Source organism: Pseudophryne corroboree, chromosome 3 (genome assembly GCF_028390025.1).
Source record: "Pseudophryne corroboree isolate aPseCor3 chromosome 3, aPseCor3.hap2, whole genome shotgun sequence".
NCBI lineage: Eukaryota > Metazoa > Chordata > Amphibia > Anura > Myobatrachidae > Pseudophryne > Pseudophryne corroboree.
The window spans coordinates 400,807,412-400,827,569 of NC_086446.1; the positions used below are offsets into that span (position 1 = coordinate 400,807,412).

Below are 20,158 nucleotides of genomic sequence, written 5' to 3' on the forward strand. Positions count from 1 at the left end.
AGTGGGCTCACTCGCAAGTGGATCCCTGGATTCTACAGGTAGTATCACAGGGGTACAAACTGGAATTCGAGGCGTTTCCTCCTCATCGGTTCCTGAAGTCTGCTTTACCAAAGTCTCCCTCCGACAGGGAGGCAGTTCTGGAAGCCATTCACAAGCTGTACTCCCAGCAGGTGATAATCAAGGTACCCCTCTTACAACAGGGGAAGGGGTATTATTCCACACTATTTGTGGTACCGAAGCCGGACGGCTCGGTGAGACCAATATTAAATCTAAAATCTTTGAACACTTACATAAAAAGGTTCAAATTCAAGATGGAGTCACTCAGAGCGGTGATAGCGAACCTGGAAGAGGGGGACTATATGGTGTCGCTGGACATCAAGGATGCTTATCTCCACGTCCCAATATATCCTTCTCACCAAGGGTACCTCAGGTTTGTAGTACAAAACTGTCATTATCAGTTTCAGACGCTGCCGTTTGGATTGTCCACGGCGCCTCGGGTCTTTACCAAGGTAATGGCCGAAATGATGATTCTTCTACGAAGAAAAGGCATCTTAATTATCCCTTACTTGGACGATCTCCTGATAAGGGCAAGAACCAAGGAACAGTTAGAAGTCGGAGTGGCACTATCTCAGGTAGTGCTAAGTCAGCACGGATGGATTCTAAATATTCCAAAATCGCAGCTGATTCCAACGACACGTCTACTGTTCTTAGGAATGATTCTGGACACAGTCCAGAAGAAGGTGTTTCTCCCGGAGGAGAAGGCCAGGGAGTTATCCGAGCTAGTCAGGAACCTCCTAAAACCAGGACAGGTCTCAGTGCATCAGTGCACAAGGGTCCTGGGAAAAATGGTGGCTTCTTACGAAGCGATTCCATTCGGAAGATTCCATGCAAGAACTTTTCAGTGGGATCTACTGGGAAAATGGTCCGGATCGCATCTTCAGATGCATCAACGGATAACCCTGTCGCCAAGGACAAGGGTGTCTCTCCTGTGGTGGCTTCAGAGGGCTCATCTACTAGAGGGCCGCAGATTTGGCATTCAGGATTGGATCCTGGTGACCACGGATGCCAGCCTGAGAGGCTGGGGAGCAGTCACACAGGGAAGGAATTTCCAGGGCTTGTGGTCAAGCATGGAAACATCTCTTCATATAAACATTCTAGAACTAAGGGCCATTTACAATGCCTTAATTCAAGCAAAACCTCTGCTTCAGGGTCAGGCGGTGTTGATCCAGTCGGACAACATCACGTCAGTCGCCCACATAAACAGACAGGGCGGCACGAGAAGCAGGAGGGCAATGGCAGAAACTGCAAGGATTCTTCGCTGGGCGGAAAATCATGTGATAGCACTGTCAGCAGTGTTCATTCCGGGAGTGGACAACTGGGAAGCAGACTTCCTCAGCAGACACGACCTTCACCCGGGAGAGTGGGGACTTCACCCAGAAGTCTTCCACCAAATTGTAAACCGTTGGGAAAGACCAAAGGTGGACATGATGGCGTCACGTCTAAACAAAAAACTGGACAGATATTGCGCCAGGCAATAGCAGTGGACGCTCTGGTAACACCGTGGGTGTACCAGTCAGTGTATGTATTCCCTCCTCTGCCCCTCATACCGAAAGTATTGAGAATCATAAGAAGGAGAGGAGTAAGAACTATACTCGTGGTTCCGGATTGGCCAAGAAGGTCTTGGTACCCGGAACTTCAAGAGATGCTCACGGACGAACCGTGGCCTCTACCTCTAAGACAGGACCTGCTACTGCAGGGGCCTTGTCTGTTCCAAGACTTACCGCGGCTGCGTTTGACGGCATGGCGGTTGAACGCCGGATCCTGAAGGACAAGGGCATTCCAGAAGAAGTCATCCCTACTCTGGTAAAAGCCAGAAAGGAAGTAACCGCAAAACATTATCACCGCATTTGGCGTAAATATGTTGCGTGGTGTGAGGCCAAGAAGGCCCCTACACAGGAATTTCAACTGGGTCGCTTCTTGCATTTCCTGCAAACAGGACTGTCTATGGGCCTAAAATTAGGGTCCATTAAGGTTCAAATTTCGGCCCTGTCGATATTCTTCCAGAAAGAACTGGCTTCAGTACCTGAAGTTCAGACATTTGTGAAAGGGGTGCTGCACATACAGCCTCCTTTTGTGCCTCCAGTGGCACCTTGGGATCTCAATGTTGTGTTGAGATTTCTAAAATCACACTGGTTTGAACCATTGTCTACGGTAGATTTAAAATATCTCACGTGGAAGGTGTCGATGCTGTTGGCCTTGGCTTCAGCTAGGCGTGTGTCAGAATTGGCGGCTTTATCATGTAAAAGCCCTTACCTAAATTTTCATTCTGACAGGGCGGAATTGAGGACTCGTCCTCAATTTCTACCTAAGGTGGTTTCTGCATTTCACATGAACCAACCTATTGTGGTACCTGCGGCTACTAGGGACTTAGAGGACTCTAAGTTGCTGGACGTTGTCAGGGCCTTGAAAATATATGTTTCCAGGACGGCTGGAGTCAGGAAAACTGACTCGCTGTTTATCCTGTATGCACCCAACAAGCTGGGTGCTCCTGCTTCAAAGCAGACGATTGCTCGTTGGATTTGTAGTACAATTCAGCTTGCACATTCCGTGGCAGGATTGCCACAGCCAAAATCAGTAAAAGCCCATTCCACAAGGAAAGTGGGCTCATCTTGGGCGGCTGCCCGAGGGGTCTCGGCTTTACAACTTTGCCGAGCAGCTACTTGGTCAGGGGCAAACACGTTTGCTAAATTCTACAAATTTGATACCCTGGCTGAGGAGGACCTGGAGTTCTCTCATTCGGTGCTGCAGAGTCATCCGCACTCTCCCGCCCGTTTGGGAGCTTTGGTATAATCCCCATGGTCCTTACGGAGTCCCAGCATCCACTTAGGACGTTAGAGAAAATAAGATTTTACTTACCGATAAATCTATTTCTCGTAGTCCGTAGTGGATGCTGGGCGCCCATCCCTAGTGCGGATTGTCTGCAATACTTGTATATAGTTATTGTTACAAAAAATTCGGGTTATTATTGTTGAGCCATCTTTTCAGAGGCTCCTTTAAATTTATCATACTGTTAACTGGGTTCAGATCACGAGTTGTACGGTGTGATTGGTGTGGCTGGTATGAGTCTTACCCGGGATTCAATATCCTTCCTTATTATGTACGCTCGTCCGGGCACAGTATCCTAACTGGCTTGGAGGAGGGTCATAGGGGGAGGAGCCAGTGCACACCACCTGATATCTCAAGCTTTTATTTTGTGCCCTGTCTCCTGCGGAGCCGCTATTCCCCATGGTCCTTACGGAGTCCCAGCATCCACTACGGACTACGAGAAATAGATTTATCGGTAAGTAAAATCTTATTTACTATTATTATTTTTTCTTGATAAGATAACTTTTGATGCAGTATGTAACTAGAGATACATTGCTTCTTTTAATTTTTATGTAATAATTGTGGACTCTCAAAAATATTCTTTTATTTTTAGTCACTAAAAATGGCTGAACAATTAATGATAAGTGAACAAGATAAGATAAGTGTAACTTCACAATCTTCAGTAGCCAGCCATTCAAGTGAAGAAAGCATTGTGTCAGTTCAAGAAAGTGATACATATGTGAAGGTAATATACTTATTATGTTAGCTGAGATGTTTTGTAGACACAGTTTATCAGTACAGCACACCTGCACCTGGGGATACCAATCTTTCCACCATTTAATAGTAATAGAATTGTGCTTTACTACTTGTTCCACTGACTCTCATGTAACCCAAGTTGTCCTCCTCATCTTTGGAACACTTTTGGAGCATAGGCTTATATCTAGGGATGTTTATAAAGTGCCTCACAATATTAACATTCAAAATATTCTAAATGCATAACAGAAATAGAGTTCTTTAGTATCTAAGTAATATAAATCAAAAAATAAGAATTTACTTACCGATAATTCTATTTCTCGTAGTCCGTAGTGGATGCTGGGAACTCCGTAAGGACCATGGGGAATAGCGGCTCCGCAGGAGTCTGGGCACATCTAAAGAAAGCTTTAGGATCACCTGGTGTGCACTGGCTCCTCCCCCTATGACCCTCCTCCAAGCCTCAGTTAGGATACTGTGCCCGGACGAGCGTACACAATAAGGAAGGATTTTGAATCCTGGGTAAGACTCATACCAGCCACACCAATCACACTGTACAACTTGTGATCTGAACCCAGTTAACAGCATGATAATAGAGGAGCCTCTAGAAAAGATGGCTCACTACAGCAATAACCCGAATTTTTTGGTAACAATAATTATGTACCAGTATTGCAGACAATCCGCACTTGGGATGGGCGCCCAGCATCCACTACGGACTACGAGAAATAGAATTATCGGTAAGTAAATTCTTATTTTCTCTGACGTCCTAGTGGATGCTGGGAACTCCGTAAGGACCATGGGGATTATACCAAAGCTCCCAAAACGGGCGGGAGAGTGCGGATGACTCTGCAGCACCCAATGAGAGAACTCCCGGTCCTCCTCAGCCAGGGTATCAAATTTGTAGAATTTTACAAACGTATTTGCTCCTGACCAAGTAACTGCTCGGCAAAGTTGTAAAGCCGAGACCCCTTGGCAGCTGCCCAAGATGAGCCCACCTTCCTTGTGGAGTGGGCATTTACAGATTTTTGGCTGTGGCAGGCCTGCCACAGAATGTGCAAGCTGAATTGTACTACAAATCCAACGAGCAATAGTCTGCTTAGAAGCAGGAGCACCCAGCTAGTTGGGTGCATACAGGATAAACAGCAAGTCAGATTTCCTGACTCCAGCCGTCCTGGAAACATATATTTTCCGGGTCCTGACAACGTCTAGCAACTTGGAGTCCCCCAAGTCCCTAGTAGCCGCAGGCACCACAATAGGTTTGGTTCAGGTGAACGCTGAAACCACCTTAGGGAGAAACTGAGGACGAGTCCTCAATTCCGCCCTGTCCGAATGGAAACTCAGGTAAGGGCTTTTACAGGATAAAGCCACCAATTCTGACACGCGCCTGGCCCAGGCCATAGCCAACAGCATGACCACTTTTTCTGTGAGATATTTTAACTCCACAGATTTAAGTGGGTCAAACCAATGTGACTTTTGGAACCCAAAAACCACCTTGAGATCCCAAAGTGCCACTGAAGGCACAAAAGGAGTCTGTATATGCAGTACCCCTTTAACAAACGTCTGAACTTCAGGGACTGAAGCTAGTTCTTTTTTGGAAGAAAATCGACAGAGCCGAAATTTGAACCTTAATGGACCCCAATTTCAGGCCCATAGATACTCCTGTTTGCAGGAAGTGTAGGAATCGACCCAGTTGAATTTCCTCCATCGAGCCTTACTGGCCTCGCACCACGCAACATATTTTCGCCAAATGCAGTGATAATGTTTTTCGGTTACATCCTTCCCGGCCTTGATCAGGATAGGGATGACTTCATCCGGAATGCCTTTTTTCTTCAGGATCCGGCGTTCAACCGCCATGCCGTCAACGCAGCCGCGGCAAGTCTTGGAACAGACAAGGTCCCCGCTGAAGCAGGTCCCTTCTTAGAGGTAGAGGCCACGGATCCTCCGTGAGCATCTCTTGAAGTTCCGGTTACCAAGTCCTTCTTGGCCAATCCGGAGCCACTAATATAGTGCTTACTCCTCTCCATCTTATCAATCTCAGTACCTTGGGTATGAGAGGCAGAGGAGGGAACCCATACACTGATTGGTACACCCACGGTGTTACCAGAGCATCTACAGCTATTGCCTGAGGGTCCCTTGACCTGGCGCAATACCTGTCGAGTTTTTCCCAACGGTTTATAATCATGTGGAAGACTTCTGGGTGAAGTCCCTACTCTCCCGGGTGGAGGTCGTGCTGAGGAAATCTGCTTCCCAGTTGTCCACTCCCGGAATGAAAACTGCTGACAGTGCTATCACATGGTTTTTCGCCCAGCGAAGAATCCTTGCAGCTTCTGCCATTGCCCTCCTGCTTCTTGTGGCACCCTGTCTGTTTACGTGGGTGACTGCCGTAATGTTGTCCGACTGGAACAACACCGGCTGACCTTGAAGCAGAGGTCTTGCTAAGCTTAGAGCATTGTAAATGGCCCTTAGCTTCAGGATATTTATGTGAAGTGATGTCTCCAGGCTTGACCATAAGCCCTGGATATTCCTTCCCTGTGTGACTGCTCCCCAGCCTCGCAGGCTGGCATCCGTGGTCACCAGGATCCAGTCCTGAATGCCGAATCTGCGGCCCTCTAGAAGATGAGCACTCTGCAACCACCACAGGAGGGATACCCTTGTCCCTGGTGACAGGGTTATCCGCTGATGCATCTGAAGATGCGACCCGGACCATTTGTCCAGTAGGTTCCACTGGAAAGTCTTGCGTGGAATCTGCCGAATGGGATTGCTTCGTAGGAAGCCACCATTTTTACCCAGAACCCTTGTGCATTGATGCACTGAGACTTGGTTTGGTTTTAGGAGGTTCCTGACTAGCTCGGATAACTCCCTGGCTTTTTCCTCCGGGAGAAACACCTTCTTTCTGGACTGTGTCCAGGATCATCCCTAGGAACAGAAGACAAGTCGTCGGAACCAGCTGCGAATCTGGAATATTGAGAATCCAATCGTGCTGCCGCAACACTACCTGAGATAGTGCTACACCGATCTCCAACTGTTCCCTGGATCTTACCCTTATCAGGGAATCGTCCAAGTAAAGGATAACTAAAAATTCCCTTCCTTTGAAGGAATATCATCATTTCGGTCATTACTTCAGTAAAGACCCGGGGTGCCGTGGACCCTCCCTACGGCAGCGTCTGAACTGATAGTGACAGTTCTGTACCATAACCTGAGATACCCTTGGTGAGAAGGGTAAATTTTGACATGAAGGTAAGCATCCTTGATGTCTCGAGACATCATGTAGTCCCCTTCTTCCAGGTTTGCAATCACTGCTCTGAGTGACTCAATTTTGAATTTGAACCTCTGTATGTAAGTGTTCAAAGATTTTAGATTTTAAAATCGGTCTCACCGAGCCGTCTGGCTTCGGTACCACAATAGTGTGGAATAATACCCCGTTCCCTGTTGCAGGAGGGGTACCTTAATTATCACCTGCTGGGAATACAGCTTGTGAATGGCTTCCAAAACTGCCTCCCTGTCAGCGGGAGACGTCGGTAAAACAGACTTTTTGGAAACGGCGAGGGGAATACGTCTCGAATTCCAATTTTGTACCCCTGAGATAATACCTGAAGGATCCCGGGGTCTACTTGCGAGTGAGCCCACTGCGCACTGAAATTCACTGAGAACGGGCCCCCACCGTGCCTGAACTTGTAAAGCCCTAGCGTCATACTGAGGGCTTGGCAGAGGCGGAAAAGGGTTTCTGTTCCTGGGAACTGGCTGATCTCTGCAGCCATTTTCCTCTCCCTCTGTCACGAGCAGAAAAGAGGAACCCTTTTGTCCGCTTGCCAACCAGGACTGCGCCTGATAATACGGCGTCTTATTTTGAGAGGCGACCTAGGGTACATCCCCTTTTTTTTTAAGGCAATACTTCCAAATGCCGTTTGGAATCCCTGACCACTTTACTGGTAGAATACAACGCACTTATACTTGATGCCAGTCGGCAAATATTCCGCTGTGCATCATGCATATATATATAAATGCATCTTTTAATTGCTCTATAGGCAATAATATACTGTCCTTATCTAGGATATCAATATTTCCAGTCAGGGAATCCGACCACGCCAACCCAGCACTGCACATCCAGGCTGAGGCGATTGCTGGTCGCAGTATAACACTAGTATGTGTGTAAATACATTTTAGGATACCCTCCTGCTTTTTATCAGCAGGATCCTTAAGGGCGGCCATCTCAAGAGAGGGTAGAGCCCTTGTTCTTACAAGCGTGTGAGCGCCTTATCCCCTGTAGGGGGTGTTTCCCAACGCACCCTAACCTCTGGCGGGAAAAGGTATACTGCCAATAACTTTTTAGAATTATCAATTGTTATCGGGGGGAAACCCACGCATCATCACACACCTCATTTTATTTTTCAGATTTAGGAAAACTACAGGAAGTTTTTCCTCACCAAACATAATACCCCTTTTTTTTGGTGGTATTCATATTATCAGAAAAGTGTAAACATTTTCCATTGCATCAATCATGCAATGAGTGGCCCTGTTGGAAATCACGGTTGTCTCTTCACCGTCGACACAGGAGTCAGTATCCGTGTCGGCGTCTGTATCTGAGGTAACGGGCGCTTTAGAGCCCCTGTATGAGACGTCTGGACATGCACAAGCTGAGTAGCCGGCTGTCTCATGTCAACCACTGTCTTTTATACAAAGCTGACACTGTCACGCAATTTCAACAGTACATCCACTCAGGTGTCGACCCCCTAGGGGGTGATAACACTATTACAGACACTCTACTCCGTCTCCACATCATTTTTCTCCTCATACATGTCGACACAAACGTACCGACACACAGCACACACACAGGGAATGCTCTGATAGAGGACAGGACCCACTAGCCCTTTGGGGAGACAGAGGGAGAGTTTGCCAGCACACACCAGAGCGCTATATATATATATAGGGATAACCTTATATAAGTGTTTTTCCCTTTATAGCTGCTGTATTGTTTATACTGCGCCTAATTTGTGCCCCCCTCTCTTTTTTAACCCCTTTCTGTAGTGTAGTGACTGCAGGGGAGAGCCAGGGAGCTTCCCTCCAACTGAGCTGTGAGGGAAAATGGCGCCAGTGTGCTGAGGAGATAGGCTCCGCCCCTTTCTCGGCGTCCTTATCATCCGTTTTTCTGTATGTTTTGGCAGGGGTTAAATGCATCCATATAGCCCAGGAGTTATATGTGATGCATTTATTTTAGCCATATAAGGTTTTTATCGATTTATTGCGTCTCAGGGCGCTGCCCCCCCAGCGCCCTGCACCCTCAGTGACCGGAGTGTGAAGTGTGCTGAGAGCAATGGCGCACAGCTGCGGTGCTGTGCGCTACCTTATCTGAAGACAGGATCGTCTTCTGCCGCCGATTTCACCGGACCTCTTCGCTCTTCTGGCTCTGTAAGGGGGCCGGCGGCGCGGCTCCGGGACCCATCCAGGCAGAACCTGTGATCGTCCCTCTGGAGCTAATGTCCAGTAGCCTAAGAAACCCGATCCACTCTGCACGCAGGTGAGTCCGTTTCTTCTCCCCTTAGTCCCACGATGCAGTGAGCCTGTTGCCAGCAGGTCTCACTGAAAATAATAAACCTAAACTAAAACTTTCACAAAGAGCTCAGGAGAGCCCCTAGTGTGCACCCTTCTCGTCGGGCACAGAAATCTAACTGAGGCTTGGAGGAGGGTCATAGGGGGAGGAGCCAGTGCACACCAGGTGATCCTAAAGCTTTCTTTAGATGTGCCCAGACTCCTGCGGAGCCGCTATTCCCCATGGTCCTTACGGAGTTCCCAGCATCCACTAGGACGTCAGAGAAACAAAGATTCACTCTACTTACTGAAATGTATACATTCTGCTCTTTAAAAGAGTAATTGAGTATAGTTCATATATAAAAAAATATTCTGTTCTATCCATCGGCATCCATACAGGTCACGCATTATAATACAGTTTGAGTATCCCATATCCAAATATTCCGAAATACGGAATTTTTTGAGTGAGATAATAAAACCTTTGTTTTCTGATGGCTCAGTGTACACAAACTTTGTTTAATACAGAAAGTTATTAAAGATATTGTATCACATGACCTTCAGGCTATGTGTATAAAGTGTATATGAAACATAAATGAATTGTGTGAATGTACACACACTTTGTTTAATGCACAAAGTTAGTAAAAATATTGGCTAAAATGACCTTCAGGCTGTGTGTATAAGGTGTATATGAGACATAAATGCATTCTGTGCTTAGACTTGGGTCCCATCGCCATGATATCTCATTATAGTATGCAATTATTCCAAAATACGGAAAAATCCGATATCCAAAATACTTCTGGTCCCAAGCATTTTGGATAACGGATACTCAACCTGTAATACAATAGATCAGTGGTGCTCAAAGTATGTGCCATACCCTGGGGTGCCTTGGGACACTTGCAGGGGTGCCTTAGATTGGTGGTCCAGGTCCAATTCAAATTTTTTATGGTCAATATAATTGGCAAAACCAGTGCTGGTGACTACCAATCATAAAATATGTGGACAAACAGAACAAATCTTGTCCCTCACCACACAATAGAACCTGAGAATTACATATAAACACAATTTATTTCATTTAATATTTCTAAATGCCTCAATGAAAAACTTTTGGCCCCGTGGTGCCATGAAAATAATTTTGATACTCTAAGGAGCTGTGATTCAGAAAAGTTTTTGAACCACTGCAATAGATGCTATGTCCTGTTGGTAGCAGTGAATGCAACAGCAGCCTTATCTTTACCAGTTTGCCATTAACAAAGCTTTCTATTATAAAGTTGTTTGTGGCTAAGCCAACAACATAACAGTACTGCTCATAACTACATTTCTCTGACGTCCTAGTGGATGCTGGGAACTCCGTAAGGACCATGGGGAATAGACGGGCTCCGCAGGAGACTGGGCACTCTAAAAGAAAGATTAGGTACTATCTGGTGTGCACTGGCTCCTCCCTCTATGCCCCTCCTCCAGACCTCAGTTAGATTTCTGTGCCCGGCCGAGCTGGATGCACACTAGGGGCTCTCCTGAGCTCCTAGAAAGAAAGTATAGGTTAGGTTTTTTATTTTACAGTGAGACCTGCTGGCAACAGGCTCACTGCAACGAGAAGCGAACCTACCTGCTTGCAGCTAGCTTGGGCTTCTTAGGCTACTGGACACCATTAGCTCCAGAGGGATCGACCGCAGGACCCGTCCTTGGTGTTCGTTCCCGGAGCCGCGCCGCCGTCCCCCTTACAGAGCCAGAAGCATGAAGATGGTCCGGAAAATCGGCGGCAGAAGACTTCAGTCTTCACCAAGGTAGCGCACAGCACTGCAGCTGTGCGCCATTGCTCCTCATACACACTTCACACTCCGGTCACTGAAGGTGCAGGGTGCTGGGGGGGGGGCGCCCTGAGCAGCAATAAAAACACCTTGGCTGGCAAAATAATCACAATATATAGCCCCAGAGGCTATATATGTGATAATTACCCCTGCCAGAATCCATAAAAAAGCGGGAGAAAAGTCCGCGAAAAAGGGGCGGAGCTATCTCCCTCGGCACACTGGCGCCATTTTCTCTTCACAGTGTAGCTGGAAGACAGCTCCCCAGGCTCTCCCCTGTAGTTTTCAGGCTCAAAGGGTTAAAAAGAGAGGGGGGGCACTAAATTTAGGCGCAATATTGTTTATACAAGCAGCTATTGGGGAAAATTCACTCAGTGATAGTGTTTATCCCTACATTATATAGCGCTCTGGTGTGTGCTGGCATACTCTCTCTCTGTCTCCCCAAAGGGCTGTGTGGGGTCCTGTCCTCAGTCAGAGCATTCCCTGTGTGTGTGCGGTGTGTCGGTACGGCTGTGTCGACATGTTTGATGAGGAGGCTTATGTGGAGGCGGAGCAGATGCCGATAAATGGGATGTCGCCCCCTGTGGGCCGACACCAGAGTGGATGGATAGGTGGAAGGTATTAACCGACAGTGTCAACTCCTTACATAAAAGGCTGGATGACGTAACAGCTATGGGACAGCCGGCTTCTCAGCCCGCGCCTGCCCAGGCGTCTCAAAGGCCATCAGGGGCTCAAAAACGCCCGCTCCCACAGATGGCAGACAGATGTCGACGCGGAGTCTGACTCCAGTGTCGACGAGGTTGAGACATATACACAATCCACTAGGAACATCCGTTACATGATCCCGGCAATAAAAAACGTGTTACACATTTCTGACATTAACCCAAGTACCACTAAAAAGGGTTTTATGTTTGGGGAGAAAAAGCAGGCAGTGTTTTGTTCCCCCATCAAATGAGTGAATGAAGTGTGAAAAAGCGTGGGTTCCCCCGATAAGAAACTGGTAATTTCTAAAAAGTTACTGATGGCGTACCTTTTCCCGCCAGAGGATAAGTTACGCTGGGAGATATCCCCTAGGGTGGATAAGGCGCTCACACGTTTGTCAAAAAAGGTGGCACTGCCGTCTTAGGATACGGCCACTTTGAAGGTACCTGCTGATAAAAAGCAGGAGGCTATCCTGAAGTCTGTATTTACACACTCAGGTACTAGACTGAGACCTGCAGATAGTGCTGCTGCAGCGTGGTCTGTAACCCTGTCAAACAGGGATACTATTTTGCGAACATAAGACGTCGTCTTGTATATGAGGGATGCACAGAGGGATATTTTGCCGGCTGGCATCCTGAATTAATGCAATGTCCATTCTGTCAGGAGGGTATTAGAGACCCGACACTGGACAGGTGATGCTGACTTTAAAAGGCACATAGAGCCTTATAAGGGTGAGGAATTGTTTGGGGATGGTCTCTGGGACCTCGTATCCACAGCAACAGCTGGGAAGAAAAATTTTTACCTCAGATTTCCTCACAGCATAAGAAAGCACTGTATTATCAGGTACAGTCCATTTGGCTTCAGAAAAGCAAGCCGGTCAAAGGCGCTTCCTTTCTGCACAGAGACGAGGGAAGAGGGAAAAAGCTGCACCAGTCAGCCAGTTCCCAGAATCAAAATTCTTCCCCCGCTTCCTCTGAGTCCACCGCATGACGCGGGGGCTCCACAGGCGTAGCCAGGTACGGTGGGGGGCCGCCTCAAAAATTTCAGCGATCAGTGGGCTCGCTCACAGGTGGATCCCTGGATCCTTCAAGTAGTATCTCAGGGGTACAGGCTGGAATTCGAGGCGTCTCCCCCCCCGCCGTTTCCTCAAATCTGCCTTGCCGACAACTCCCTCAGGCAGGGAGGCTGTGCTAGAGGCAATTCACAAGCTGTATTCCCAGCAGGTGATAGTCAAGGTGCCCCTACTTCAACAAGGACGGGGTTACTATTCCACACTATTTGTGGTAACGAAACCGTACGGTTCAGTGAGACCCATTTTAAATTTGAAGTCCTTGAACACATACATAAAAAAATTCAAGTTCAAGATGGAATCGCTCAGGGTGGTTATTGCAAGCCTGGAGGAGGGGGATTACATGGTATCCCTGGACATCAAGGATGCTTACCTACATGTCCCCATTTACCATCCTCACCAGGAGTACCTCAGATTTGTGGTACAGGATTGCCATTACCAATTCCAAACACTGCCGTTTGGACTGTCCACGGCACCGAGGGTCTTTACCAAGGTAATGGCCGAAATGATGATACTCCTTCGAAAAAAGGGAGTTTTTAATTATCCCGTACTTGGACGATCTCCTTATAAAGGCGAGGTCCATGGAGCAGTTGTTGGTCGGAGTAGCACTATCTCGGGAAGTGCTACAACAGCACGGATGGATTCTATACATTCCAAAGTCACAGCTGGTTCCTACCACACGCCTGCTGTTCCTGGGGATGGTTCTGGACACAGAACAGAAAAAAGTGTTTCTCCCGCAGGAGAAAGCCAAGGAGCTGTCATCTCTAGTCAGAGACCTCCTGAAACCAAAACAGGTATCGGTGCATCACTGCACACGAGTCCTGGGAAAAATGGTAGCTTCTTACGAAGCAAAATTCCATTCGGCAGGTTCCATGCAAGAACCTTTCAGTGGGACCTCTTGGACAAGTGGTCGGAATCGCATCTTCAGATGCTTAGGCTGATAACCCTGTCTCCAAGGACCAGGGTATCTCTACTGTGGTGGCTGCAGAGTGCTCATCTTCAAGAGGGCCGCAGATTCGGCTTACAAGACTGGGTCCTGGTAACCACGGATGCCAGCCTTCGAGGCTGGGGGGGCAGCCACACAGGGAAAAATTTCCAAGGACTTTGGTCAAGTCAGGAGTCGTCCCTACACATAAATATTCTGGAACTGAGGGCCATTTACAATGCCCTAAGTCTGGCAAGGCCTCTGCTTCAAAACCAGCCGGTACTGATCCAATCAGACAACATTACGGCAGTCGCCCATGTAAACCGACAGGGCGGCACAAGAAGCAGGATGGCGATGGCAGAAGCCACAAGGATTCTCCGATGGGCAGAAAATCACGTCTTAGCACTGTCAGCAGTGTTCATTCCGGGAGTGGACAACTGGGAAGCAGACTTCCTCAGCAGACACGACCGACACCCGGGAGAGTGGAGACTTCATCCAGAGGTCTTCCAACTGTTGGTAAACCGTTGGGAAAGACCACAGGTGGACATGATGGCGTCCCGCCTAAACAAAAAAAAAAAGATATTGCGCCAGGTCAAGGGACCCTCAGGCAATAGCTGTGGACGCTCTAGTGACACCGTGGGTGTACCAGTCGGTTTATGTATTCCCTCCTCTGCCTCTCATACCAAAGGTACTGAGAATAATAAGAAAACGAGGAGTAAGAACGATACTCGTGGTTCCGGATGGGCCAAGACGAGCTTGGTACCCAGAACTTCAAGATATAATATCAGAGGACCCATGGCCTCTACCGCTCAGACAGGATCTGCTACAGCAGGGGCCCTGTCTGTTCCAAGACTTACCGCGGCTGCGTTGGACGGCATGGCGGTTGAATTCCGGATCCTAAAGCAAAAGGGCATTCCGGAGGAAGTCATTCCTACGCTGATAAAAGCCAGGAAAGAAGTAACCGCAAACCATTATCACCGTATTTGGCGAAAATATGTTGCGTGGTGTGAGGCCAGGAAGGCCCCAACAGAGGAATTTCAGCTGGGTCGTTTTCTGCACTTCCTACAGTCAGGAGTGACTATGGGCCTAAATTTGGGTTCCATTAAGGTCCAGATTTCGGCTCTGTCGATTTTCTTCCAGAAAGAACTGGCTTCACTGCCTGGAGTTCAGACATTTGTAAAGGGAGTGCTACATATTCAGCCCCTTTTTTGTGCCTTCTGTGGCACCTTGGGATCTCAACGTGGTGTTGAGTTTCTTAAAATCACATTGGTTTGAGCCACTTAAATCTGTGGATTTGAAATATCTCACGTGGAAAGTGGTCATGTTATTGGCCTTGGCTTCGGCCAGGCGTGTGTCAGAATTGGCGGCTTTGTCATGTAAAAGCCCTTATCTGATTTTCCATATGGATAGGGCAGAATTGAGGACTCGTCCCCAGTTTCTCCCTAAGGTGGTATCAGCTTTTCAGTTGAACCAACCTATTGTAGTGCCTGCGGCTACTAGGGACTTGGAAGATTCCAAGTTACTGGACGTAGTCAGGGCCTTAAAAATGTATATTTCCAGGACGGCTGGAGTCAGGAAAACTGACTCGTTTTTTTATCCTGTAGGCACCCAACAAAATAGGTGCTCCTGCTTCTAAGCAGACTATTGCTCGCTGAATTTGTAGCACAATTCAGCTGGAGCATTCTGCGGCTGGATTGCCGCATCCTAAATCAGTAACAGCCCATTCCACGAGGAAAGTGGGCTCATCTTGGGCGGCTGCCCGAGGGGTCTCGGCTTTACAACTTTGCCGAGCTGCAACTTGGTCAGGGGCAAACACGTTAGCTAAATTCTACAAATTTGATACCCTGGCTGAGGAGGACCTTGAGTTCTCTCATTCGGTGCTGCAGAGTCATCCACACTCTCCCGCCCGTTTGGGAGCTTTGGTATAATCCCCATGGTCCTTACGGAGTTCCCAGCATCCACTAGGACGTCAGAGAAAATAAGATTTTACTCACCGGTAAATCTATTTCTCGTAGTCCGTAGTGGATGCTGGGCGCCCATCCCAAGTGCGGATTGTCTGCAATACTTGTATATAGTTATTGCCTAACTAAAGGGTTATTGTTGAGCCATCTGTTGAGAGGCTCAGTTATATTTCATACTGTTAACTGGGTATAGTATCACGAGTTATACGGTGTGATTGGTGTGGCTGGTATGAGTCTTACCCGGGATTCAAAATCCTTCCTTATTGTGTCAGCTCTTCCGGGCACAGTATCCTAACTGAGGTCTGGAGGAGGGGCATAGAGGGAGGAGCCAGTGCACACCAGATAGTACCTAATCTTTCTTTTAGAGTGCCCAGTCTCCTGCGGAGCCCGTCTATTCCCCATGGTCCTTACGGAGTTCCCAGCATCCACTACGGACTACGAGAAATAGATTTACCGGTGAGTAAAATCTTATTTTTAAATTGGTTACATATAGTAAATAGAGTGTCAGAACATCTGAAAGGCAGCCATACAGCACACAGTACATTTATGAAAGCTACATGTAAATGCGTTAGCTTTTCCTATTCATAGTATCAAGTATAGCCATCATACACCATTATTCATAGCTGATAGTTATTTTTTTAATGTTTACTTCTTTTCAGTTATCAGCTGATATTAAGAATGTGGAAGACGGTAAATTATGTAATGAGATCAAACCAGAAAAAGGAATACATTTAGGTGAGTATTTGTGCATATTCATATAGTGCATGCTCTCAGTGGCATATCTATAATGGGTGCAAGATGTGTGGTACTCACGTGCCCACACCGCACACCCTACACCCGCTTACCCTGAATACTTAACCCTGTGGAGTTCCACGGCAGCAGCGCTGAACAAATCACCAGGAAAATGATGCAACGGACATTTTCCTGGTGTTTTGTGCATATGCACTCAGAAAATTACAGGGAAAATGGTGTTCTATGGCAGCGTCTCCCAACTGGTGGTACGCGTACACCCAGGGGTATGCGCAGCACTGCAGAGGGGTAATTGAAATTGCAGCCAGTAATGGCGGCTGTGTGACCTGGCTCATGCGCACTCGCGCATGGAGGACGCCGGGTCACACCGCCGCAGCTGGATGTAGGAGTGGCTGTGTGACCCGGCGCATGCGCATTCGATCATGGAAGATGCCGCCTGACCTGCTCATGGAAGATGCCGACAGACCAATGAGATGAGGCTGGCATGAGGGGGAGGGAGAGAAGCCTAGTAGGAGTACAGAGGAGGACGTTGGTATAGGTGAGCAGGCTAAGACTGGCATAAGGGGAGGGTAACGGGAGAGGAGGCTGCGTGTGTATGTGGTTGTGGATATGTGTGTATGTGGTTGTACGGTATATGTGTGTGTATATATGTGACTCTGTGTATATGTGGCTTTCTGCTTATGTGGTGGCTATGTATGTACTGTATGTGGCTGTGTGAGTTAGAATAGCCCCTCTTCTTAATATAGATTTACACCCAGGCAGTAGAGCAGGGTCCAAGAGAGTCTTATGGATAAATGTAAAATAAAAGCACAACAGGAAAAGAGAATGGAAAGTTATACCACTTTTCTCTTATGTCCTAGAGGATGCTGGGGACTCTGTAAGGACCATGGGGTATAGACGGGCTCCGCAGGAGATAGGGCACCTAAAAAGAACTTTGACTATGGGTGTGCACTGGCTCCTCCCTCTATGCCCCTCCTCCAGACCTCTGTTAGATTCTGTGCCCAGAGGAGAAAGGGTACAATGCAGAGAGCTCTCCAGAGTTTTCTGTTTTGAAGAATTTGTTAGGTTTTTTATTTTCAGGGAGTCCTGTTGGCAACAGGCTCCCTGCATCGTGGAACTGAGGAGAGAGAAGCAGAGCTGGCTTGTCAAGTTGGGCACTGTTTCTAAGGCTGCTGGACACCATTAGCTCCAGAGGGAGTCGGAACACAGGTCTCACCTGGGGTTCGTCCCGGAGCCGCGCCGCCGTCCTCCTCACAGATGCCGAAGATAGAAGCCAGGTGAGTATGAGAAGGCAAAGAAGACATCAGGCGGCAGAAGACATCAGATCTTCATGAGGTAAGCGCTGCGTGCCATTGCACCCAGTACACACACACAAGCAGGCACTGAAGGGTGCAGGGCGCAGGGGGGGGGCGCCCTGGGCAGCAAGTTTCCTCATTTTTTGGCAATATAAAGCAGGATTAGGCTGTGGGACAGTAAATCCTAAAATCCCCCGCCATTTTTTATATAGAATTACTGGGACCGAAGCCCGCCGTCGGGTGGGCGGGGCTTGATCCTCAGCACTAACCAGCGCCATTTTCTCCACAGAAAATGCATGAGGATACGCTGGCTCCCTGATCTCTCCCCTGCTGAACTTCACAGGCTGGAAAAAAGAGGAGGGGGGCACTTTGGCGACGCAGTGAGTGGGAATTAAGGTTATATATATAAAAAGCGCTATCTGGTCATATATATTCCAGTGTTTTTAAGCGCTGGGTGTGTGCTGGCATACTCTCTCTCTGTCTCTCCTAAGGGCCTGGTTGGGGTTTTGTCCCCTTGTAGGTTAATCCCTGTGTGTGTGGGGTGTCGGTACGTGTGTGTCGACATGTCTGAGGCGGAAGGCTTCTCCAAGGAGGAGGTGGAGCAAATGAGTGGTGTGTCCCCGTTGGTAGTGCCGACTCAGGATTGGATGGACATGTGGCATATGTTGAATGCAAGTGTGGCATCTTTACATAAAAGGCTTGATAAGGCTGAATTAGGGGGGACATCAGGGGGTCAATCCTCGGATTGGACCGACTCACAGGGCCCGTCGGGGTCTCAAAAGCGTCCCTTAACACAAGACACTACTACCGACACGGATTCTGATTCCAGTGTCGACTATGACGAAGTGAAATTGCACCCTAGGGTGACTAAAACCATTCAGTGTATGATTGTGGCAATAAGGGATGTGTTGCATATTGAGGATGAACCCTCAGTCCCAGACACAAGGGTACACATGTTTAAGGGAAAGAAACAGATTATTAATTTTCCCACATCTCATGAATTAAATTATTTCTTTGGAAAAGCTTGGGAGACTCCGGAAAAGAGACCGCAGATCCCCAAAAGAATTTATATGGCAAGGACAGGGAGATTTGGGAATCACCCCCCACTGTGGACAAGGCCCTGACGCGCTTGTCCAAGAAAGTGGCGCTACCGTCTCCTGACACAGCGGCCCTTAAGGACCCTGCAGATCGCAGGCAAGAAACTACCTTAAAGTGTATTTATTCTCATACGGGTGCTGTGCTAAGACCGACAATTGCGTCGGCATGGGTGTGTAGCGCAATTGCAGCTTGGACAGATGAGCTGACAGATCACTTTGATAATATGGATAAGGATACTATATTCTTAACTCTAGCCCATATAAAAGACGCAGTCTTATTTATGAGGGATGCTCAAAGGGACATTGGATTGCTAGCTTCTAGGGCCAATGCCATGTCTATCTCGGTGAGAAGATCCTTATGGACTCGCCAATGGACGGGTGATGCGGATTCCAAAAAACATATGGAAGTACTACCCTATAAGGGAGATGTATTGTTTGGGGATGGGCTGACGGACCTGGTTTCCACAGCTACAGCAGGTAAATCAAATTTCTCTGACGTCCTAGTGGATGCTGGGAACTCCGTAAGGACCATGGGGAATAGCGGGCTCCGAAGGAGACTGGGCACTCTAAGAAAGAATTAGGACTACCTGGTGTGCACTGGCTCCTCCCTCTATGCCCCTCCTCCAGACCTCAGTTAGAATCTGTGCCCGGCTCAAGCTGGATGCACACTAGGGGCTCTCCTGAGCTTCTAGAAAAGAAAGTATATTTAGGTTTTTTATTTTCAGTGAGATCTGCTGGCAACAGACTCACTGCTACGAGGGACTTAGGGGAGAGAAGCGAACCTACCTGCTTGCAGCTAGCTTGGGCTTCTAGGCTACTGGACACCATTAGCTCCAGAGGGATCGAACACAGGCCCAGCCTCGGTCGTCCGGTCCCGGAGCCGCGCCGCCGTCCCCCTTGCAGAGCCAGGAGCAAGAAGAACGTCCAGGAAATCGGCGGCTGAAGACTCCGGTCTTCATTAAGGTAGCGCACAGCACTGCAGCTACCTCACACTCCGGTCACTGATTGGTGCAGGGCGCTGGGGGGGGGGGCGCCCTGGGCTGCAATAAGATTACCTTACATTGGCAAAAAAATACACATAATATAGTCATTAAGACTATATATGTGTAGAATCCCCTGCCATATATCCATAAAAAAAGCGGGAGAAGTCCGCCGTGAAGGGGGCGGGGCTATCTCCCTCAGCACACTGGCGCCATTTCCTCTCACAGCTCCGCTGGAAGGCTGGAAGGACGCTCCCCAGGCTCTTCCCTGCAGTTTCCAGGCTCAATAGGGTAAAAAAGAGAGGGGGGGGCACTAAATTTAGGCGCAAATACTATATATATAGCTGCTATAGGGTAAAATCACTCATTATAGTGTACATCCCTGTGATTTATAGCGCTGTGGTGTGTGCTGGCATACTCTCTCTCTGTCTCCCCA

At 48.1% G+C, this 20,158-nt stretch overlaps 1 protein-coding gene across 3 annotated transcripts in view; it reads left to right on the plus strand.

Annotated features, from left to right (window-relative positions):
• LOC135057832 (zinc finger protein 37-like) overlaps positions 1-20,158 on the plus strand; it is a 109,151-nt gene that overhangs the window by 78,152 nt on the left and 10,841 nt on the right. For all 3 annotated transcript variants that reach the window (XM_063963575.1, XM_063963573.1, XM_063963574.1), the window contains 2 exons: positions 3,479-3,610; positions 16,260-16,335. In XM_063963575.1, coding sequence (XP_063819645.1) covers positions 3,488-3,610; positions 16,260-16,335 — 199 coding nt within the window. In that variant the 5' untranslated portion in view covers positions 3,479-3,487. The remainder of the gene's footprint in view (positions 1-3,478; positions 3,611-16,259; positions 16,336-20,158) is intronic.